We start from the raw sequence: 17,282 nt of genomic DNA, 5'->3' as shown, positions 1-17,282 counted from the left end.
TGAGATCCACATTTCACCAACCACCCTCTCTGTAAGTCCATCAAATTATCACAATCAAATGGGACTGCATGGTCGGGTTTGTGAATCGCAGCAATTAATTCTCCATATTATTACCAATACAAATTAATACAAAGTGACGCCTCGGAATCTGACTTTAATTCGTTCCAGGAGGTTGTTCTGATTGCGAAAAGTTCGGATTCTGAAACTATTTTCCCATAAGAAATAATGGAAAGTGAATTAATCCATTTCTGGACCCAAAAAAAACATTTTCAAGACACTGTTGACTGCAAATACACATGGTTAAGGTAAAATAAGATGAGTAAATGACCTAAATATCTAGTAATAATAATAAAAACAAGAAATAAATGTATTAACATGAAAATAACTTAATTTACCTTAGTGAGGAGTGCTAATGGTGCATGTGGAAGCTGGAGAGGAGGAAGGACTTCCTCTTACTCTTATTTGCTTCACTGCTCTTCTTGGGTGCCATGGTGAATGCACAAGGGTGATAATTTAAAAAAAAAACTCAGCACAAATCAAGGTGAAAACACGAGGTAAACTAGTGATGGACACACGAGAGATGCTTTCACGACTACTTCCTGGGACAAACTGAACAAACAATGTGCGACCTGAACTGTACATGGTGTTCGGATTCTGAAAATATGTTTGGATTTTAGGGCAAAATTTTCCCGAAATAATTGTTTGGATTCCAATTTGTTCGAACAATAGGGCGTTTGGATTCCAGGGACAGCACTGTACTTTGTGATTCTAACAACTATTTCTTAGAGGGATTACGGCTGTCAAGATAAATCATCATTTGTTACTGTTTTGCTTTCGGATGTATGAGAACTGTCTAGTTTGGAGGACATTTGGTTACTCAATGTCTATGGCTGCTCATGCGGAGGACTGCACAGATAATCAAGGAGGAGGAAGAGTGTGACTGTACGTCACCTTTAAACCCAAACACAAATCTTCAATGGCAGGCCCACTGAATAACTTGTAAGCCAATTTGGGACCATTGGAAGTCAATCACATCGTGGGCAACTGACATTGAATGTGAACCAGGTGTATCAAATTTAGTTTTGAAACTTGTCATGAATAAATTTAGACTCTCACCATAACCACTGAACAACTAGATTCAGCTTGAAAGGAGCTGCTACTGCATTAGACTAGATAAAATTGTGTCCATAATGGCAAGATAAAGATGTGAAAGGTGAACTATTTATACATTATTTACTGAATTTTATCACTTTTTTCATACTTTGAGTCTAGAAGCAATTAAATTGGAAAATTCTGACATTTTGTCATTGACATTAGTTGTGATGCTTTGCTGAATTGAAGTAAAGGCCTTGGTAGCTACATGGCTTAAATAATAATATGTTTAATTCTGATTAAATCCCAATTCTTAAATCCATATAGACATGTAGGCGACCTGGGCAACATAGAAGCTGATGAAAATGGAGTAGCCTGTGTTGAAATGGAAGACCGACTTATTCGCCTAGCTGGAAAGTATTCTGTTATTGGACGTACTTTGGTGGTAAGTGTTAATGCTGTACTGTCAAGTAGTGTACCAGTACACTGGGTTATAGCGCAGTTTGAAGAAGCAGCCTTCTTCCCACAGTTTCTTATGTTAGCAAAATAGATATAACCAAAGTTAATATTACAGATGTGGAGAGATGATAGAATAGTCCCTGGTTTTATGACCTCTGACTGACTGAAGGCAGGTGTGTTTTTGAAAAAGTGTTCTAACACTGAGTGCTGTAACTTAAGAATAGACAAATTACAATGTTTCTGCTTTGTTCTCGAAAGGATTTTTTAAAATAGCTCAACAAATGCGATAGCGTGCACGTCCATATACAGGAAGAGGTATGAGAAAAGAAGTAGCATGCACTTAAAAGTATAACCATTCACTAGCATATTTGCTTGTTTTGAGATGAGGTCTTGAAATCTTTTTGATTCCCTTCTTTAAGGAAATAAAAGACAGTTATGAAGATTTGTAGTAACTTACTGCTTGTAAAGACTGGTTTCTTGGGTTTCAATCCAGATGAAGTATAGTCGATCAGTAGATGAAAGCCAGCATGAATTTTGTGTCATTGGATTTTAAGCTGCATTCAGTTCCTTTTGCTTTTCTGGCATTCTGTTTCTTTGTCTCTGACCACTTTTCTTAAAACATCAGAAATCTGGTTCCTCTCTCATGATCGTTGTGTCATTGCCTGCACTAATGGTCTCTGATGCTTTGGCCATGACATACAGTGGTGTTTAAGTTTCCTCCATTTAAATGTACTTATGATATATTCAAATTCATCTCACAACCATTCTTTAGAATCCAATTCCAAAGCCATGAAATCTGAATGTCTATTATGAACTAGTATTAATAACTGTTTGGATAATAGCAGCCATTAATGTTCAGGATGATTTGTTAAATTGTTGGTACCTCTCAATAAAATGTCTCAGAAAATCAGTTATGTTTAATGCCTTGTCCAAACATGCAGACTAAATTCCAGAGCCTGACTATTTCCATTTATTAACAGAGAAAAGAATCACTTTACCCGAGGACAAGGTGGGAGGCAGATTTGGATCTGGACGGGATGATGGTCTGGGGGAAGCAGTTTCAGAGTGTGTAAGGGAGAACCAAGTCTAAAGCGGGAGCAGGATAGCATGGGAATCTGGTCCAGAGTGGATGAAGGGAAGTCAACTCCTTGGGGAATTAAGGGACAACAGTTCAAGTGGATGAAATTGGGACAGTTTTCAAGGAGAGGAGGTTGGGTTGAAGGGGAGTTGGTTCTGGAAGAGGTGAAGTGGAGACCCAATCTTGGGGGTGAGAAATGTTGAAGACTGATCAGAGTCTGGAAGGGGAAAGGTGGCTCATCTCCTGGGGAGCTGGAGGGGTTTGGGTCTGAAGAGGCAGAAAGAGGAATCTGACTTGAAGCAATGAAAAGGGTGTCGGTTCACAAGCAGGTGAAGAGGCACATCAGCTGAATCTTAGGATTTTTGAATTCATTGTTCTTGAGCGGGATATGTGCCTTCCTTTTTAAAGTATTTAGAATTGGAAGAAATGAAACCTGAAATTGCAATGTCATAAACTGGAATTAGCTAAGATACAGTTAGAAATGAAAAAAAATTGGATTAGAAGAGAGCTAAACAGACTGTTAAGAGCAATAACCAGAGGAGGAAAATGAAGACACAGAAAAACGAAGATAAATGGAAAAGGAGATGGAATTTCAAAAACAAACCTTGTGCCTTAAAAGGGATGGTGAATTAAGGAAAGTGATTTGGATATGAAAAAGCTTAGAGCAAAGAAGAGAAGAGGTACACATTTTAGAGAACAGAAAAAAGAATGCCTCAGTTGTAAAGGAAAAAGGCTATAGAAATGTAATAGAAGTTGATATGTTTCCATTTTGATAAGACTGGACATATCATACATATCAAAGCCAATTGCTGGAATTTAAATGGGAGGTCAATTGGAGTAGTAGAAATAATTAAGGAATCTTCAGAAGGGACATAGGAAAGGAAATAGATATAGAACATTAGCAGTAGAACAAAGAATATAGTACTGTGTCTCAGTGGTTAGCATTACTGCCTCAGCACCAAGGACCCAGGTTCAATTCCAGCCTTGAGTGACTGTCTGTGTGGAGTTTGCACGTTCTCTCCATGTCTGCACAGGTTTCCATTGGGTGCTCTGGTTTCCTCCCACAGCCCAAAGATCTGCATGTTAGATGAATTGGCCATGCTAAATTGCCCTATACTGCCCAGGGATGTGTCAGCTAGGTGGGTTAGTCATGGTAAGTATGGGGTCAGGTGGGATGTAGGCTTGATGGGCTGAATAGCCCGAACTGTACTGTAGGGATTGTATGAATGTGCTTACTTATGGTATACTAAGGAGGTAGAAATGGTTCAAGACAGGCATGAAAATTCTTCTGTAAAGTATTGACAGGGATAATCAGGCAATTGGAGATTGAGGATTGTTTTAAAAGAGATCTCAAAAAGGGAACCCATTCCTAATAATTTGAATCAAGGAGGTAATCCTATATTGAGAGAGAATTAAGCAATCAGTCACTGAACTGGCTTAATGATACTTGTCTTCTAGATAGATTAATGAAGGTAATATTAACTGGAGGTTCACAAGACGTTTACAAACCAGTCTTGTTGTACAGTTGAATTAAAGTTAATTAAATTAAATGAGTATTAAAATAAATTCATATAGTAGAAATTGCCTTTATTTTGGGAAACAACCTGTAGGTTCAAGAATATTGGCTTCACCAAGAATGATGGAACAGCTAGTAGATGCTGAACTGTTATAAGAGGAACGTATTGGATTGTTTTCAGACTCTGTTGTGACCGGATCTCAGGCCCATAGAATTAAACAGGAAGAAAAGTCTATTAAACAAACAGTGGATTTGGAAATTTAACCAAAATGACTGAAAGCAAAAAAATGAGACTGATGTATTTAGCCCATGTGTTTTGATAGTAATCCATCAAATGGATGTCAAATTAAAAAAAAAGGAACCTTGATTATCTGGCAAGATCGCAAAGTCCTGATCCTTGGCTAAATTATGTTATCCAGCATTCAATTATCTGGAATTCGATTAACCGAATGAAATACGCATTGCTCGTGTTCTTCTGATAATTGAGGATCCTTGGAAGTTGGATCAGAGACAATACTGGTGGTGTGTTAATATTTGAAAAATGAAGTGTTAATGATTAAGTGGAGATCACCTCAACGACCCTGATAATGAATGGACAGTGTTGTTCAGAGTAGTGTATTGAAATTTTACACGTGGCTCTCAAAATTCTGATGGTTGATCACTTAGGTATTAGCAAAACACAGGCTAAAATGTTAAAACCTACTTACTAGTCTGGACTACATAACAATGTAGTTACATTTTCAGACATACTTACAGCTCAGATAATGGGGAAAACCCAGCTCTCAATTAAAACTGTGACCTTAACTTTAATTCCAATTTTTGAAGAACCATGTAATAGTTTGTCTAGACCCCTGCCTATAACTAGGAAGGGAACCAGCATTTTTGAACAATTATGAATGTTTCCACAGATTTCCTGAAGCAGAGCCTTCAGGGAAAATTATTGCAAAAGTCGTGGTGAAAAAGTTAGTTCAAAGTTTCTTTTTAAACAAGAATATGGATTATTTAAAGACATGCAATCAGATGAAGATTTAAATATTTAAAGAAATTATGAATAGTTTGGAATAATTTATATCTGCTCATCACCCATTATTACAAGGTGCATTTGAAAGAAGATATCATTCGAGCTTATTGCCAAGAACATTCTAATTGATTTGGAATTTTTCTGTCACTATTTGCCCAAATTAATCCATGGGATGTGATTTTGAACTAATATCTGGACTTGAGGTAACTCATGCAGAGTTGGACAAAGAGTTTCATTCCAGAAGTGAGATGAGAGTGACAGCCCTTGATATTAAAGCTGCATTTTACTGAATGTGGCACCAAGGAGCCCTAGCAAAAATGGAATCAAGGGGCAAATTCTCTACTAGTTGGAGTCATGCTGGGCATATTCGAAAATGGTTGTGGTTATTGGAGGTAGTCACCTCAGGTCCAAGATGACTCTGCAGGAGTTTCTCAGAGTAGTGTCTTATATCCAGCCATCTTCAGCTGCTTCATCAATGACCTTCCCTCCATCAGAACGTCAGAAGTTGGGATGTTTATTGATGTTTGCACAAGGTTCAGCAACATTCATGGCTCCTCAGATACTGAAGCAATCCATGTTCAAATGCAACAAGATCTAGATAATTTTCAGAACTGGGTAAAAAGCAGCAAGTAACATTTGCACAACACAAATGCCAGGAAATGACTTTCATGAATAAGTGCTAGTCTAATCACTATCCCTTGACATTCAATGTGTTACCATCACTAAATCTCCCACTACCAATATCCTGGCGATTACTTTTGACCAGAAACACAACTAGACTTGCCATGTAAAAACAGTGGCTACAAGAGCAGCTCAGAAGCTATAAATACTGCAGTGAGTAACTCGCCAAAGCCTGTCCACCATCTAAAGGCACAAGTCAGGAGTGTGATGTACTTGCTTGAAGGAATACAGCTCCAACAACACTCAAGAAGCCTGACACCATGAAGGACAAAGCAGCTCACATAATTGGCACCACATACACAAACATCCCTATGATACTCAGCAGCAATGTGTAATGTCTACAAGATGCACTGCAGAAATTCATTAAATATCCTTCTCCACACTTTCCAAACCCACAACCACTTCTATGTTGGACATACAGCAGATATTTGAGAATACTACTACCTACAACTTCCTCTCCAAGCCACTCGTCATTCTGGCTTGGAAATGTATTGCTGTTCCTTCACTGTCACAGGGTCAAAATCCTGGAATTCCCTCCCTAAGGATCATACCTACAGTTCATAGACTGTAGCAGGTCAAGAAGGCAGCTGACCACCACCTTTCAAGAGCACCGAGGGATGGCCAGCCAGTGACATCCCAAGAGTGAATAAAAAAGGACCACTTAATTAGTTAAGGAGAAGTTAGTAAACTGAAGCTCAAACTATGCTTCTAGCTGATGTTTCAAAGTTTGGAGACAATTTGATCATATAATGTAAATTGGCTAAAAAGTTTTTAAAAGGTACATAACCAAATAAAATAAAGCAGATGGAAAGGCCAAAGCTTGAAATATTGTGACAAGAGATAAGGTGTTAGTGCTGTTACCTGTCCTGGGGAATCATTGAAAACAAGTTCACTGGACCTTATTCAATATCAGAAAGGAACTGAATGTGTAGTAAGTGCACCAGCTGGGACGATGACTTTGTTTGTCTTGATGGAACCTGCTTGCATTCAAAACAAGCTGAAAAACAGATGATGAAAACTCATCACAGGCAATAATGGATATTATGTCATTTAAGACACCCACCATTCTTTAACTCCAAAATTAAAATCCCAACTTGTGAGTTTATAGTTTGTGTATATAACAAAGATCAGATAAAAACATTGAGTGAAATACAGAATAATAATGTAATTCACTACCATACCAAGTGCTTGAAATAGGTAACATGAATGCGCCTATAGATAGGTTTTATGCAAAGAGAGGGGTGAAAGTAATAGATAAGGGGCAGAAACCCAGAATTTTCCCTAGGATGTAGGTTATCAAGTCTTGTCCACCTTCATACCACAGTGAATTTTCCCTAGTGATGATGGTTGCTCTAAGTTCGTCCATTTCTATAATTTTTGTTTTACCTGTTATTGTTGGGATAATATTAGTGTCCTTCATGAAAACTGAGGCAAAATATTGAATTAGTGATTCCAACGTTTATGTATTCCCTATGATTAATCCCCAGTCTCATCCACTAAGGGCCCAGTGTTCACTTTCGCTACTCTCTTCCCACTTTCGCTACTCTCTTCCCTTTTATATACTTGTATGAGTTTTTATTATGAGTTATTGCTTTGTGCTAGTTTATTTCATAATTTGCCTTTACTCTTTTTGAATTTTTAGTAACCATTTGGGAAACTTTTCAAGATCAACTACCTTCCAGTCTGCCACTCGCCTTTGCAATATGACATGCCTTAGTTTTTATCTTTACGTTATCTTTAACTTGCTTGCTAAGCCTTGGATGTTTGTTTCCCCTCTTACAATATTCCTTCCTTTTTGGAATATATTTTACTTTGGAGAAATTGAGTGTTTCCTCAAATACATGCCACTGTTCATTAACTCTCCTACTTTTCTTGTCTTCCAGCCCAATCTATCAGTGCCAGATCTGTCCTCATACTATATAACGACCTTTATTTGATTCCAGAATGTTAGTGTGAGTCTCCAGTTTCTTGTCTTTCGACTAAGTTTGAAATTTGAGCATGCCATGGTTACTTTTTCCTCGAAGATTCTTTTACAATGAGATTATTCATTCGTCTCACATTGTTACACAATAGCCAATCCAGAATAACCTGTTTGATTGATTCTACAACATATTGCTCCAAGAAACAATAGCTAATACTTTCAATGAACTCTCCCTCAAGACAACTCTTGTCAATTTGATTAATCCAGTCTAAATACAGATTAAAATCATCAATCATCACTGCTGTACCTTTGTTACAAACCCCCAGTATTTCCACTCCACTGCAGGACTACTGTTTAGGAACCTAAAAATTACCCTGTTCAGGGACCTTTTTCCCTTGCTGTTTCTTTCTTCTACCCAGACTGATTCTATGTCTTGAAGGAAAAGCAAGGAATTTATGTTAATCTTATCCTAAGCACTGGTTTGGCCTCAACTGAAGTTCTTCAGGCAGTTCTGGCATTGCAACTTAAGAAAGATGTGAAGACATTAGAGATGGTGCAGAAAAAACAATTGCAAGAATGGTCCTCTAAAGGGGGGGGGACTTCAGATACATGTACAGATTGTCATTCTTTTCCTTGGAGAACAGAAGATTGAGAGATTGATACAAATATTCAAACATAGTCAAAAGATTTAAAGTAAAAGATAGAGGTGACACAATGAAAATCTTTTTTCATAAGCAAGTGTTTAAGATTCAGAATGTAATGAGTATGGTTTAATCAAGGCACTCAAGAGGAATTTGGATTTTTGTTTTGTAAATCTGCAGGCTAAATGGAAAAATTGAAGAAATGACACTCCGAGTTGTTGCATCAGAGAGCCAACACACAGTGGGTTATGTGACAATAAAGGGTATTCTAGTCTATTCTAAATGGTTCCTCTGTGCTGTAACCATTTTCATGGTTTGATTTTTTAAAAAATTGAATTGCCTTGTATAAATCTATGCACAATCATCATTTCCATAGACATTCCCATTTCTGTGCTTCTTGTTAGTTTGGTTAAATGTGAGGGATTGCATTTTGGTTTTAAAAAAAAACAAGAACAGGACTTGTACAGTCAATGATAGGACCCTGAGTAGTAGTGTCAAACAGAGACCTAGAGGTTCAGGTACATAGTTCTTTGAAAGTTGTATCACAAGTGGACAGGGTGGTTAAGAAGGCATTTAGTACACTTGCCTTCATTGCTCAGATCATTGAGTATTGGAGTTGGGATGTCATGTTGAGGTTGGACAGGACTTTGGTGAGGCCATTTTTGGAGTGCTATACTGGTCGCCTTACTAAAGGAAGGATATTAAATTGGAAATGGTTCAGAAAAGAGTTACCAGGATGTTGCCATATTGGAGAGTTTTGAGTTGTAAAGATGGGCTGAGACTTTTGCATTGGAGTGTAGGACGTTGGAGGTGACCTTATACAGGTTTATAAAATCATGAGGGGCATTGATAAGGTGAATAGCAAAGGTCTTTTCCCTCGGGTAGGTGAGTGATTTCTAAGCTAGGGGGGCTATTTTTAAGTTGAGAGGAGAAAGATTTAAAAGAAACGCTGGGGCAACTTATTCACACAGAGGGGTGGTTTGTATATGGAATGAACTGCAGATGAAATGGTAGATGCAGGTACAGTTACAACATTTAAAAGACATTTGGACAGGTACATGAATAGGAAAGGGTTAGAGGGGTATGGGCCAAATGCAGGCAAGTGGGTCTAGTTCAGCTTGGGAAACATGGTCAGCGTGATGAGTTGTATTGAAGGGTCAGTTTCTATGTGTTATGACTGACTTGCTCAAAAAAATAGTCTTGTTAGATGTGACAAATTCATATTGCCTTTCTGATCATGTCAATTTTAAGTGCACCTTGTGTTCCTAATTAGATTGCAATAATTTCCATATAGTAGAGAAACAGGACTGTACGGCTTGGTTCCTTTTTGTTACCATTCTTAATGACAGTTGTAGTTTTCCAATCCAAAGGGATAGTTTGAGCTTGGAAGGTAATAGCAAAATCATTTGCAATTTCCTCATCTAATAGCTTTAAGTCCTTTGTAGAAATCATCATATGCTTAGCATTTATTAATCTTCAGTGCTATTATCTTTTCTTGCCCAGAGTAATTAAACTTGTCTGAATGTACAAGTTCTTAAGACAAATACCACCAGTGTTTATGTAACTGGGATGTATTCACATTATTTGTGAAATTTAAGTTCATGGTAGCTTTGTTGCATGAGGTAACCTTCTTCATGTCATCCAGTGCTGTTAAATTTCCATAAAATAATCATCTCTTTCCACAGGACCAGCAACCTTTTATAATCTGGCAAATCTTTGGAGCTGTAGCTTACTGGGATTCTTTGAATGTAAAGATTAATATTCCTGTAAAGATTTTTTAATATTGAAGAACTTGCATTTTATGCACCTCTTTTACTACATGCATAACTGTTGCTTTATTTATATTGTTACTAGTCAATGAATTTAGTGGAAACTTGACAGGCTGTTTTGCAGTGCTGCTACTAGGTTTAATTATCATTGGTTCATTCTGTGGGCAAAACCTTAAAATAAGATGGTCAGCAAAGCGAAGGAAAGATCATGGGCTGAATTATACATTTGTTTGAATAAGTGCTAGTTGCGATGAATTTTTGGAGTGTTTTTCCACCACGAGCCTGAGCCAATTTTGTCACTATATCTTATCAATCTTTACTATATCTTGTTAATTATCTACTCTGCTGTTATGATACCTCTATCTTACAGGATTCTGGACCCATCTTACCATAAGCAGTCCCATGAACAACTTATCACTTCCAGGATATCCCAGAATTGACTAGCATCCATCTTTAAAATGCTAAAGTATTGCACTGTGCAGAGAAGTGAAATATGGTGGCCCAATTTTTGAGCAGTGTCCATGACACTAGACTTTGCGAGCCTGAGCCAATGTGTGACCCAGTGCAGTCTCAGCTATGTAGAAAGAAAGCCAGTGGCCTTTTCTACCATCTTAAGTGCCACCATCTTCTCTCTGATATCTTGTACTACTAAATCCACCACCCACTAAGTCGTGTTCTACTATGCTCATGGTTGCCTCCAAAGTCTTCCCTTGCAACCTTACCCACCCAAATTGCCTGACATCACTAACTCTGTATGCCATCTGTGCTGTCTACTCGCTTAGTCACCTCTCAACCAGGATTAATAGGCTGTGCCATCCTTAGTTTGTTATAAAGTCAGAGACATACAACACGGAAACAGACCCTTCGGCCCAAGCAGTCCATGCTGAACATAATCCCAAACTAAACTAGTCCCACCTGCCTGCTCTTGGCCCATATCCCTCCAAACCTATCCTACTGATGTACTTATCCAAATGTCTTTTGAACATTGTAATTGATTGAAAGTTATCCCCCTTGGCTTCACTGAAGACAACTGACACCCACGACAAGCTTCTTGGTCAGCAGTACTGAATTGTGTGCAGCTGAGGTGTCAAAATAAGGATGCTGAGAGCATCCAGATAGGTCAGAGTGAGTGAGCACTAACAGAAAGCAAACAGGCTGGATATGCAGTCTGATCCAAACCACAAAGTGGCGCTTATCCGTAAGTGTAGTGTCCTTGAAGCAACAATACAATGATAGTTGTTGGTTCAGCCTGAGATGCCACTTTGAAGTGCAGAGGTTGACTGTAAGCATATGGGAGATGTGCATATGGCTGGTGCCTGTGGAATATTACCTGAGGTGTGGGTGCTGAGTGTGCAACACTGAGTCCTTTTGAACTGAAGTTTCTGGATACCCACTGTAACTTCCATGTTGACAGTGTTTGACTTTGAATTTGTTTGGTACGTTTTAGGAAGCAGAATAATGGAGGTGAGTGAGTTGTAGCATTTTTGTGGCATCTTTAATGAACAGTAATTCTCCTTAATTGACAACAGACCACTGCTTAGCAAGAAACTGCCACACTGCAGATGCAACAACTTTTTCTCAACATCAAGGTAGGTCTCACCAGACAACTTGGCATGATTTTACTATAACCCACTGTCATTCAGGGCTCTGTGAAAGTTAGATGGAGTGGAACTGTAAAGTTTCAAATAGTACCACTTAGAATTTTTTAAAAATTCAGTTGATATAGATCATTTTGAACTTTGATGTGAAAATTAGATTTCTTTCAAAGATATAAAGGGTAGTCATCCATAGTCTTGAAATGTAATGTAGCTTGTATGTAAAATCTATAACTTAACATGCCCTCAAACCTTACTACATTTCTATACAACAGAAGTGTACTTTTTGCACATTCATAAACATACTTCAGATTAACTTGTAACCAAAATTGTACTTTTGTTTTAATTGAAGTACATGTTTTAATTGAATTTTCAATAACTCTTTAGGTATTTGGGACCATGAGAGCAATTAATATCTTGTAAAGCAGCTTACTTGCATTAAGTCTTGTGTGTTTACTAGTGTGGACTGATTGTGATGTATATTTTCCTTTTAAGGTTAATGAAAAGGAAGATGATCTGGGCAAAGGTGGTGACAACGAAAGTCTTGAATCAGGAAACCATGGAGCAGGTGTAGCCTGGGGTATAATTGGAATAGATGAAGACCCCAAGTAAATATTTAGCAAAGAATTCTGGTTAGAGACACGATACTGATCTCATAGACCTAAAACTCTAGTCATTGTTATAGATCGCAATTGCATAATTTTGTATTGTTTCCAACAACGTGCATGCACTTATAAACTGTATGTCAGGAACTTAATCTTTAGGGCCTGTTTTTAAAAGTCCAAATGTTACCTCTAAAGTTGGGGCTAACTTGAACATGCTTTTTGTTGCTTTGAGCATTTTTAATTTTTTTCTTTAAACATTGAATACTGATATCAAAGGATGACTTGGATGAGTTATTGAGTCCAGCACTTCAAGAGATCTGAATTGATATATTTCTAAAACTGAAGTGACCTAGGTTAATAATGGTATCAATGAGTAATTTAAATATACTGTCAGAAATAAGTGACTTCCAAACCAGTCGCTCAGCATTGAGGATTCACTGGAAAATAAAAAGTCAACACAGTTTAATCATAATTATTTCTAATTATTTTTAAGAGGTGGTGATACATCCTATTAAATCAATTTGGAAAAGCCATGTATAATTCATTGTATTTCTTAAACTAATATTACAGTGTTTACCAAGCATTTAACAGTATTGTATTTAAAAATGTAAACTTTTTTAAAAGTGAAAGTTCAACAGTGCCTACTATTTCCCCATATAAGCCAAAATTAAAGTTCATCAATAGACTTCAAGCCACATGACAGTAATTTAGATGTGTGATTGTAACAATTCTTTTCTCAGATTATTAGCTTTCCCTGCAACTTTTGTTTCCAAACCTTTTACTGGGCTGTGAAGTGAACATAAATTACTTTTTAGTTTTGATGACTGTTGTCAATTTGAATACTTTCTTCCTGCCTTTGTCATAAATTATGTTAATCAACAAAGCTTAATGCAATTATTTTACATTCTGGTACATTACTTTTACATAACTGTTGGATCTGGGGACCATCTGGCTAGGTGATAACTTGGTAAAATATGAACTTAAAGTAGAATTTCCGGTGAAGGTGGTCTGATGGTTAATGATGAGCTCCAGATGCAAAAGGTAGGACTTGTGGAATATTGTCACCTGTTACAATTCTGCTATAATCTCTTATTTCATTATTATTTGTAAAATTTTGAAAAGATTAGCCGCTGCATATCTCTGTAAAACAAGAGACAACAAATACTTGTGAAGTTTGTTTCTGATATAAAGGTAGATAGGAAAGGAAATTGTCAGAAGAAACAAAGCAGCTACAAAGAGATAGATAGTCAACCTCATTTCTTGACATCTATCTACTTCAGTGTGAGGAAGAAAAAACATTGAAAGAGAGCATTTCAGAATACCAATCCATGTACACAAGTCACAAAAAGTTAACATGCAAATGCAGAAAGTAATTTGGTCAATGGTTTGCTTTGCTATATTTACAGACCTAACCCCTGTAACACTCCATCATCACCACCACACCCCCCCCCCCCCCCCCCCAAAAAAAAAAACTAGAAAGTCTAGGGCACTTTCTTTGCAGTTGTGAAGTCAAGAATTCAGCTTTAGTTTTCCCTTTCAGTTAAGATATGGATTAAAAAAAAATCAAAGCTTTAAACTGCAGATTGCATTTCATCTGGTCAGCGCACTGCGTGTACTTACGCATATAGTTTGTTGTTCAGTCAAAAGGGCTGCTGATTTTCTTTTGAAACAATTAACTTTGGTATTCTCTCGCATTTTGTTCTCTTAACTTCTCTAACATTTCTAGGTATTTTCTAATCAGCCTCTTCAGGAATGTTGTTATATAGCTCCGGGGCAGATGGGACTTGAACTTCCTTTAAGTTTTTATATTGTTGCAAAAGAATGTGTATTCAGTCTGTCATTAAAACTGAGTTAATAACCAGTCTACTTTAGAATAGACTGGTATAGATAAAACATTTTCTTAGTGAATAATTTGCAGAAATGTAAAGTGCTTTCCATTAACCTTGAAGTCCCACTGATAGGCAATCCCTGTTGAAATGTAACATACCCTTAAGATAACTTGAGAATCTGTTTTTAGCACTGATTAAACAGGTAAAAGGAAAACCCCTTTGCTCATCTTCAAAATACTGCTGTGGATTCTTTTGTTTTATGTAAACTTGACAGGACTTAACGTTGCCTCCAAAAGAAAGCATTGTTGATCATGTAGCAATCCTTCAGTAGTGTATTAGAGACTGGCAATTTTGGGCTTCATCCGTTAGTGTATAAGTAACCTACAACCTTTTTTCATATTCATCCAATAATACTAAATGTTTGAAGCAAAGTGGAAACAGCAAAAATGAAATTCAGTACTGAAAGTAGTAGCTAGTCAGCAATTTCAATAGATTACACTACAAAGATATTACTAATTTCAGAATTTGTCACCCTTCATCATTCCTGCCATCTATATGAAAGCTGCTTTGGAATATGCTGGCATTAATTGCTAATGGAGATCTTAATACAGTCCTACAGATTGCATATTTGAAATTGCTTGGCTGGAGTTAAGCACAAGTAAATTGCAAGGTTTTGGCAGGAGGAAATTATCCAGGGCAGTTTATTTTCTTTTGGAACAACTAATTTTAATATCCTCACTTTAGCTGAAAATGGAGTGAAATCTGTCATTCTTCACCTCATTAAGTTTTTTAGTGCTTTGTTCTCTTGAATGCTAATTTCAAGATTTAAACATATCCAATAGTTATTAATTACATTAATTTCCCCCCCATTGCAAAGCACTGGTTAATATGGTGTATGAAACCATTTTGATATCAGACATCTAGATCTTTTCCTTTTTAATAGGTTTCCTCTGGATGTGACATAATCCTGTCAACTTTTGGAAAATCTACTTGTCAGGAATCTTCCAAATGGTGATGTTTCCACATACTTGCTGTCCTTTTCCTTCTATGCAGTAGAGATCTTGGATTTGGAAGGTGTTGTTGCAGAACATAGTGTGGATGGTACATATTGCAGCCTTGGTAGAAAGCAAACACAGAGGATGGGAAATAGGCAGTTTTGTCCTGGAAGGTTGAATTTCTTGAGAGCTTTGAGACTAGGATTGAGTGACTTTTCCTTAGAAGGTGGAGAAATTCAGCAGAAATGGCAACAACTGTGGAGGGAAAAACAGTTAATGTTTCAAGGCTAGTAACCTTTCATTAGAATTGAAAGCATCTGGGAAATAGTGGTGACATGAGTAGAATAGATGGAGACATGCCAGGAGAGAAAAGGAAAACAGATAAAGGAGTGCAGTCATTATGTTGACTGACGACAAAATGCAGACTGGCTGACCCTGTACACCTGACCTATCTCTAAAAATGACCCATGTTTCCAGTTGCTTGCCATGCCAGAATTTGTCTCAGACCTGTTTCAGTGAAGCTCAGTGGAAGTTGGAGGAACACCACCTAATCTCCTGCTTGGGAACCTTACAGCCTTCAGGGCTTGACACAGAATTCAGAGCATGAACACCTTCCTCCTTTTTCATTACCTAGCTCCCCAGGTCCTGTTCTATTTGGGATGATCTGAACACATGCAACTATTAGCCCTGCATCAGAATTGAAAGCAGGTGGAACTGGTCAGCTGTTTTTCCAAACTAATCAGATATATGTACTTCTGAATATAGTCACCATTTTTAAAATATCCTATAGATAAAATATGTTGACTTAAAAAAATTATGTAATTACCTCATCTCTCATCATATTATTGGAAATGTAATGTCCATTTTGAGGATGTGAGCAGTTTTGTGATAGTGGCCTGACATTTGAATCAGGATGCCTGGGTACAAGTCCCACCCCCTCTAGCAGTGTATCTTTGAACAGGTTAATTAAAATCTGTTTTTTTAAGGACTCATCAGAATTTCTATGCTTTTTGGCTTTGTACACCTGAAAATGCACATCTCCTTTAAGATGCCAATCCAACAGAGCAGCCCTCCAAGAACTACACTGAAGTGTTAATTTAGGTTATATATAAAGTATGGTGTGAATCAATGACTTTTGACCTTTGGGGCAAGAATATTTTCTAGGACTCTGCAATCCTTCCTGTTAGATCTTTTGGACTCAGGTTTTGTAGTACCACAAAAGGAAAGTAATTCTGGTTTGCTCTTAAAGGCATACATCTTCTAGTGAATGGCTATGTCCTGAAAATAGTTTGTTTGTCATAAAAATTGACAGAATATTTCTCAAAGAATTGTAAAGCAGGCTGGTGACTTAAAATTATTTGAGACCATTAATCTTAAATTCTTGAAAACAAGCTGGGCCCTACTTAGTTCTCACATTTTTACAAAGTAATTTTAAATTATCAGGATCATTATTTGATACTGCTAACCATCCATATGCTATGGTATCTTTAGCAAATGAAGGTAAAACACTAAAGGTTTGACATAAAAGATTCATTTAGATAATACCTTCCATTTCAAAAGTCATTCCAAAGCCAATGAAGCACTTAAGTGCCACAACAGTAATAAGAAATATTGCAGCTAATTTTCGCACAATAGAAACATGACTTAAAATATGTCTTGACCTCTACCTCAGATGGTAGGTTGTGCTTCCATTTAACATATCACCCATAACTTAGCACCTCTAACTGTGCAACACTCACTTAACTACTTCCTCAGTGGTAGTGCAAACCTTCACTCTGTGCTTACGTTTTAGGGTGAGACTTGAACCTACAGTTTTCAAATTGAGCCAAGATTAGAAATGCAGATAACTTGGGTTTGGTCAAGCTTAAATTAAGTGGAGTTAATATATATTTAATCATATGGGAAAAATTTTGCAAAGTCATGCAATTTCACAAGTTCAATACATTGTATCATTAAGAAAACTCCAAAGCAATAAATTGCCATTAAAAATTAGAATTCTAGTAGCAACAACTTAGTCAAACTGGCTCCTATTTGCCAATCACTCAAGAAAGTCTCAGTTAACATAATTTCAACAAAGACC

At 37.1% G+C, this 17,282-nt stretch overlaps 1 protein-coding gene across 1 annotated transcript in view; it reads left to right on the top strand.

Annotated features, from left to right (window-relative positions):
* LOC122555061 (uncharacterized) overlaps positions 1-13,025 on the top strand; it is a 62,958-nt gene extending 49,933 nt beyond the window's left edge. The window contains exons 4-5 of the mRNA XM_087992311.1: positions 1,420-1,537; positions 12,269-13,025. Coding sequence (XP_087848437.1) covers positions 1,420-1,537; positions 12,269-12,385 — 235 coding nt within the window. The 3' untranslated portion in view covers positions 12,386-13,025. The remainder of the gene's footprint in view (positions 1-1,419; positions 1,538-12,268) is intronic.
* Positions 13,026-17,282: the final 4,257 nt, after the last annotated feature.

Source organism: Chiloscyllium plagiosum, unplaced genomic scaffold (genome assembly GCF_037043375.1).
Source record: "Chiloscyllium plagiosum isolate Xiang-an unplaced genomic scaffold, Cpla_swu_hap1 HiC_scaffold_12, whole genome shotgun sequence".
NCBI lineage: Eukaryota > Metazoa > Chordata > Chondrichthyes > Orectolobiformes > Hemiscylliidae > Chiloscyllium > Chiloscyllium plagiosum.
The sequence above is the reverse complement of the archived record's forward strand: the minus strand, read 5'-3'. Positions and strand labels throughout refer to the sequence as shown.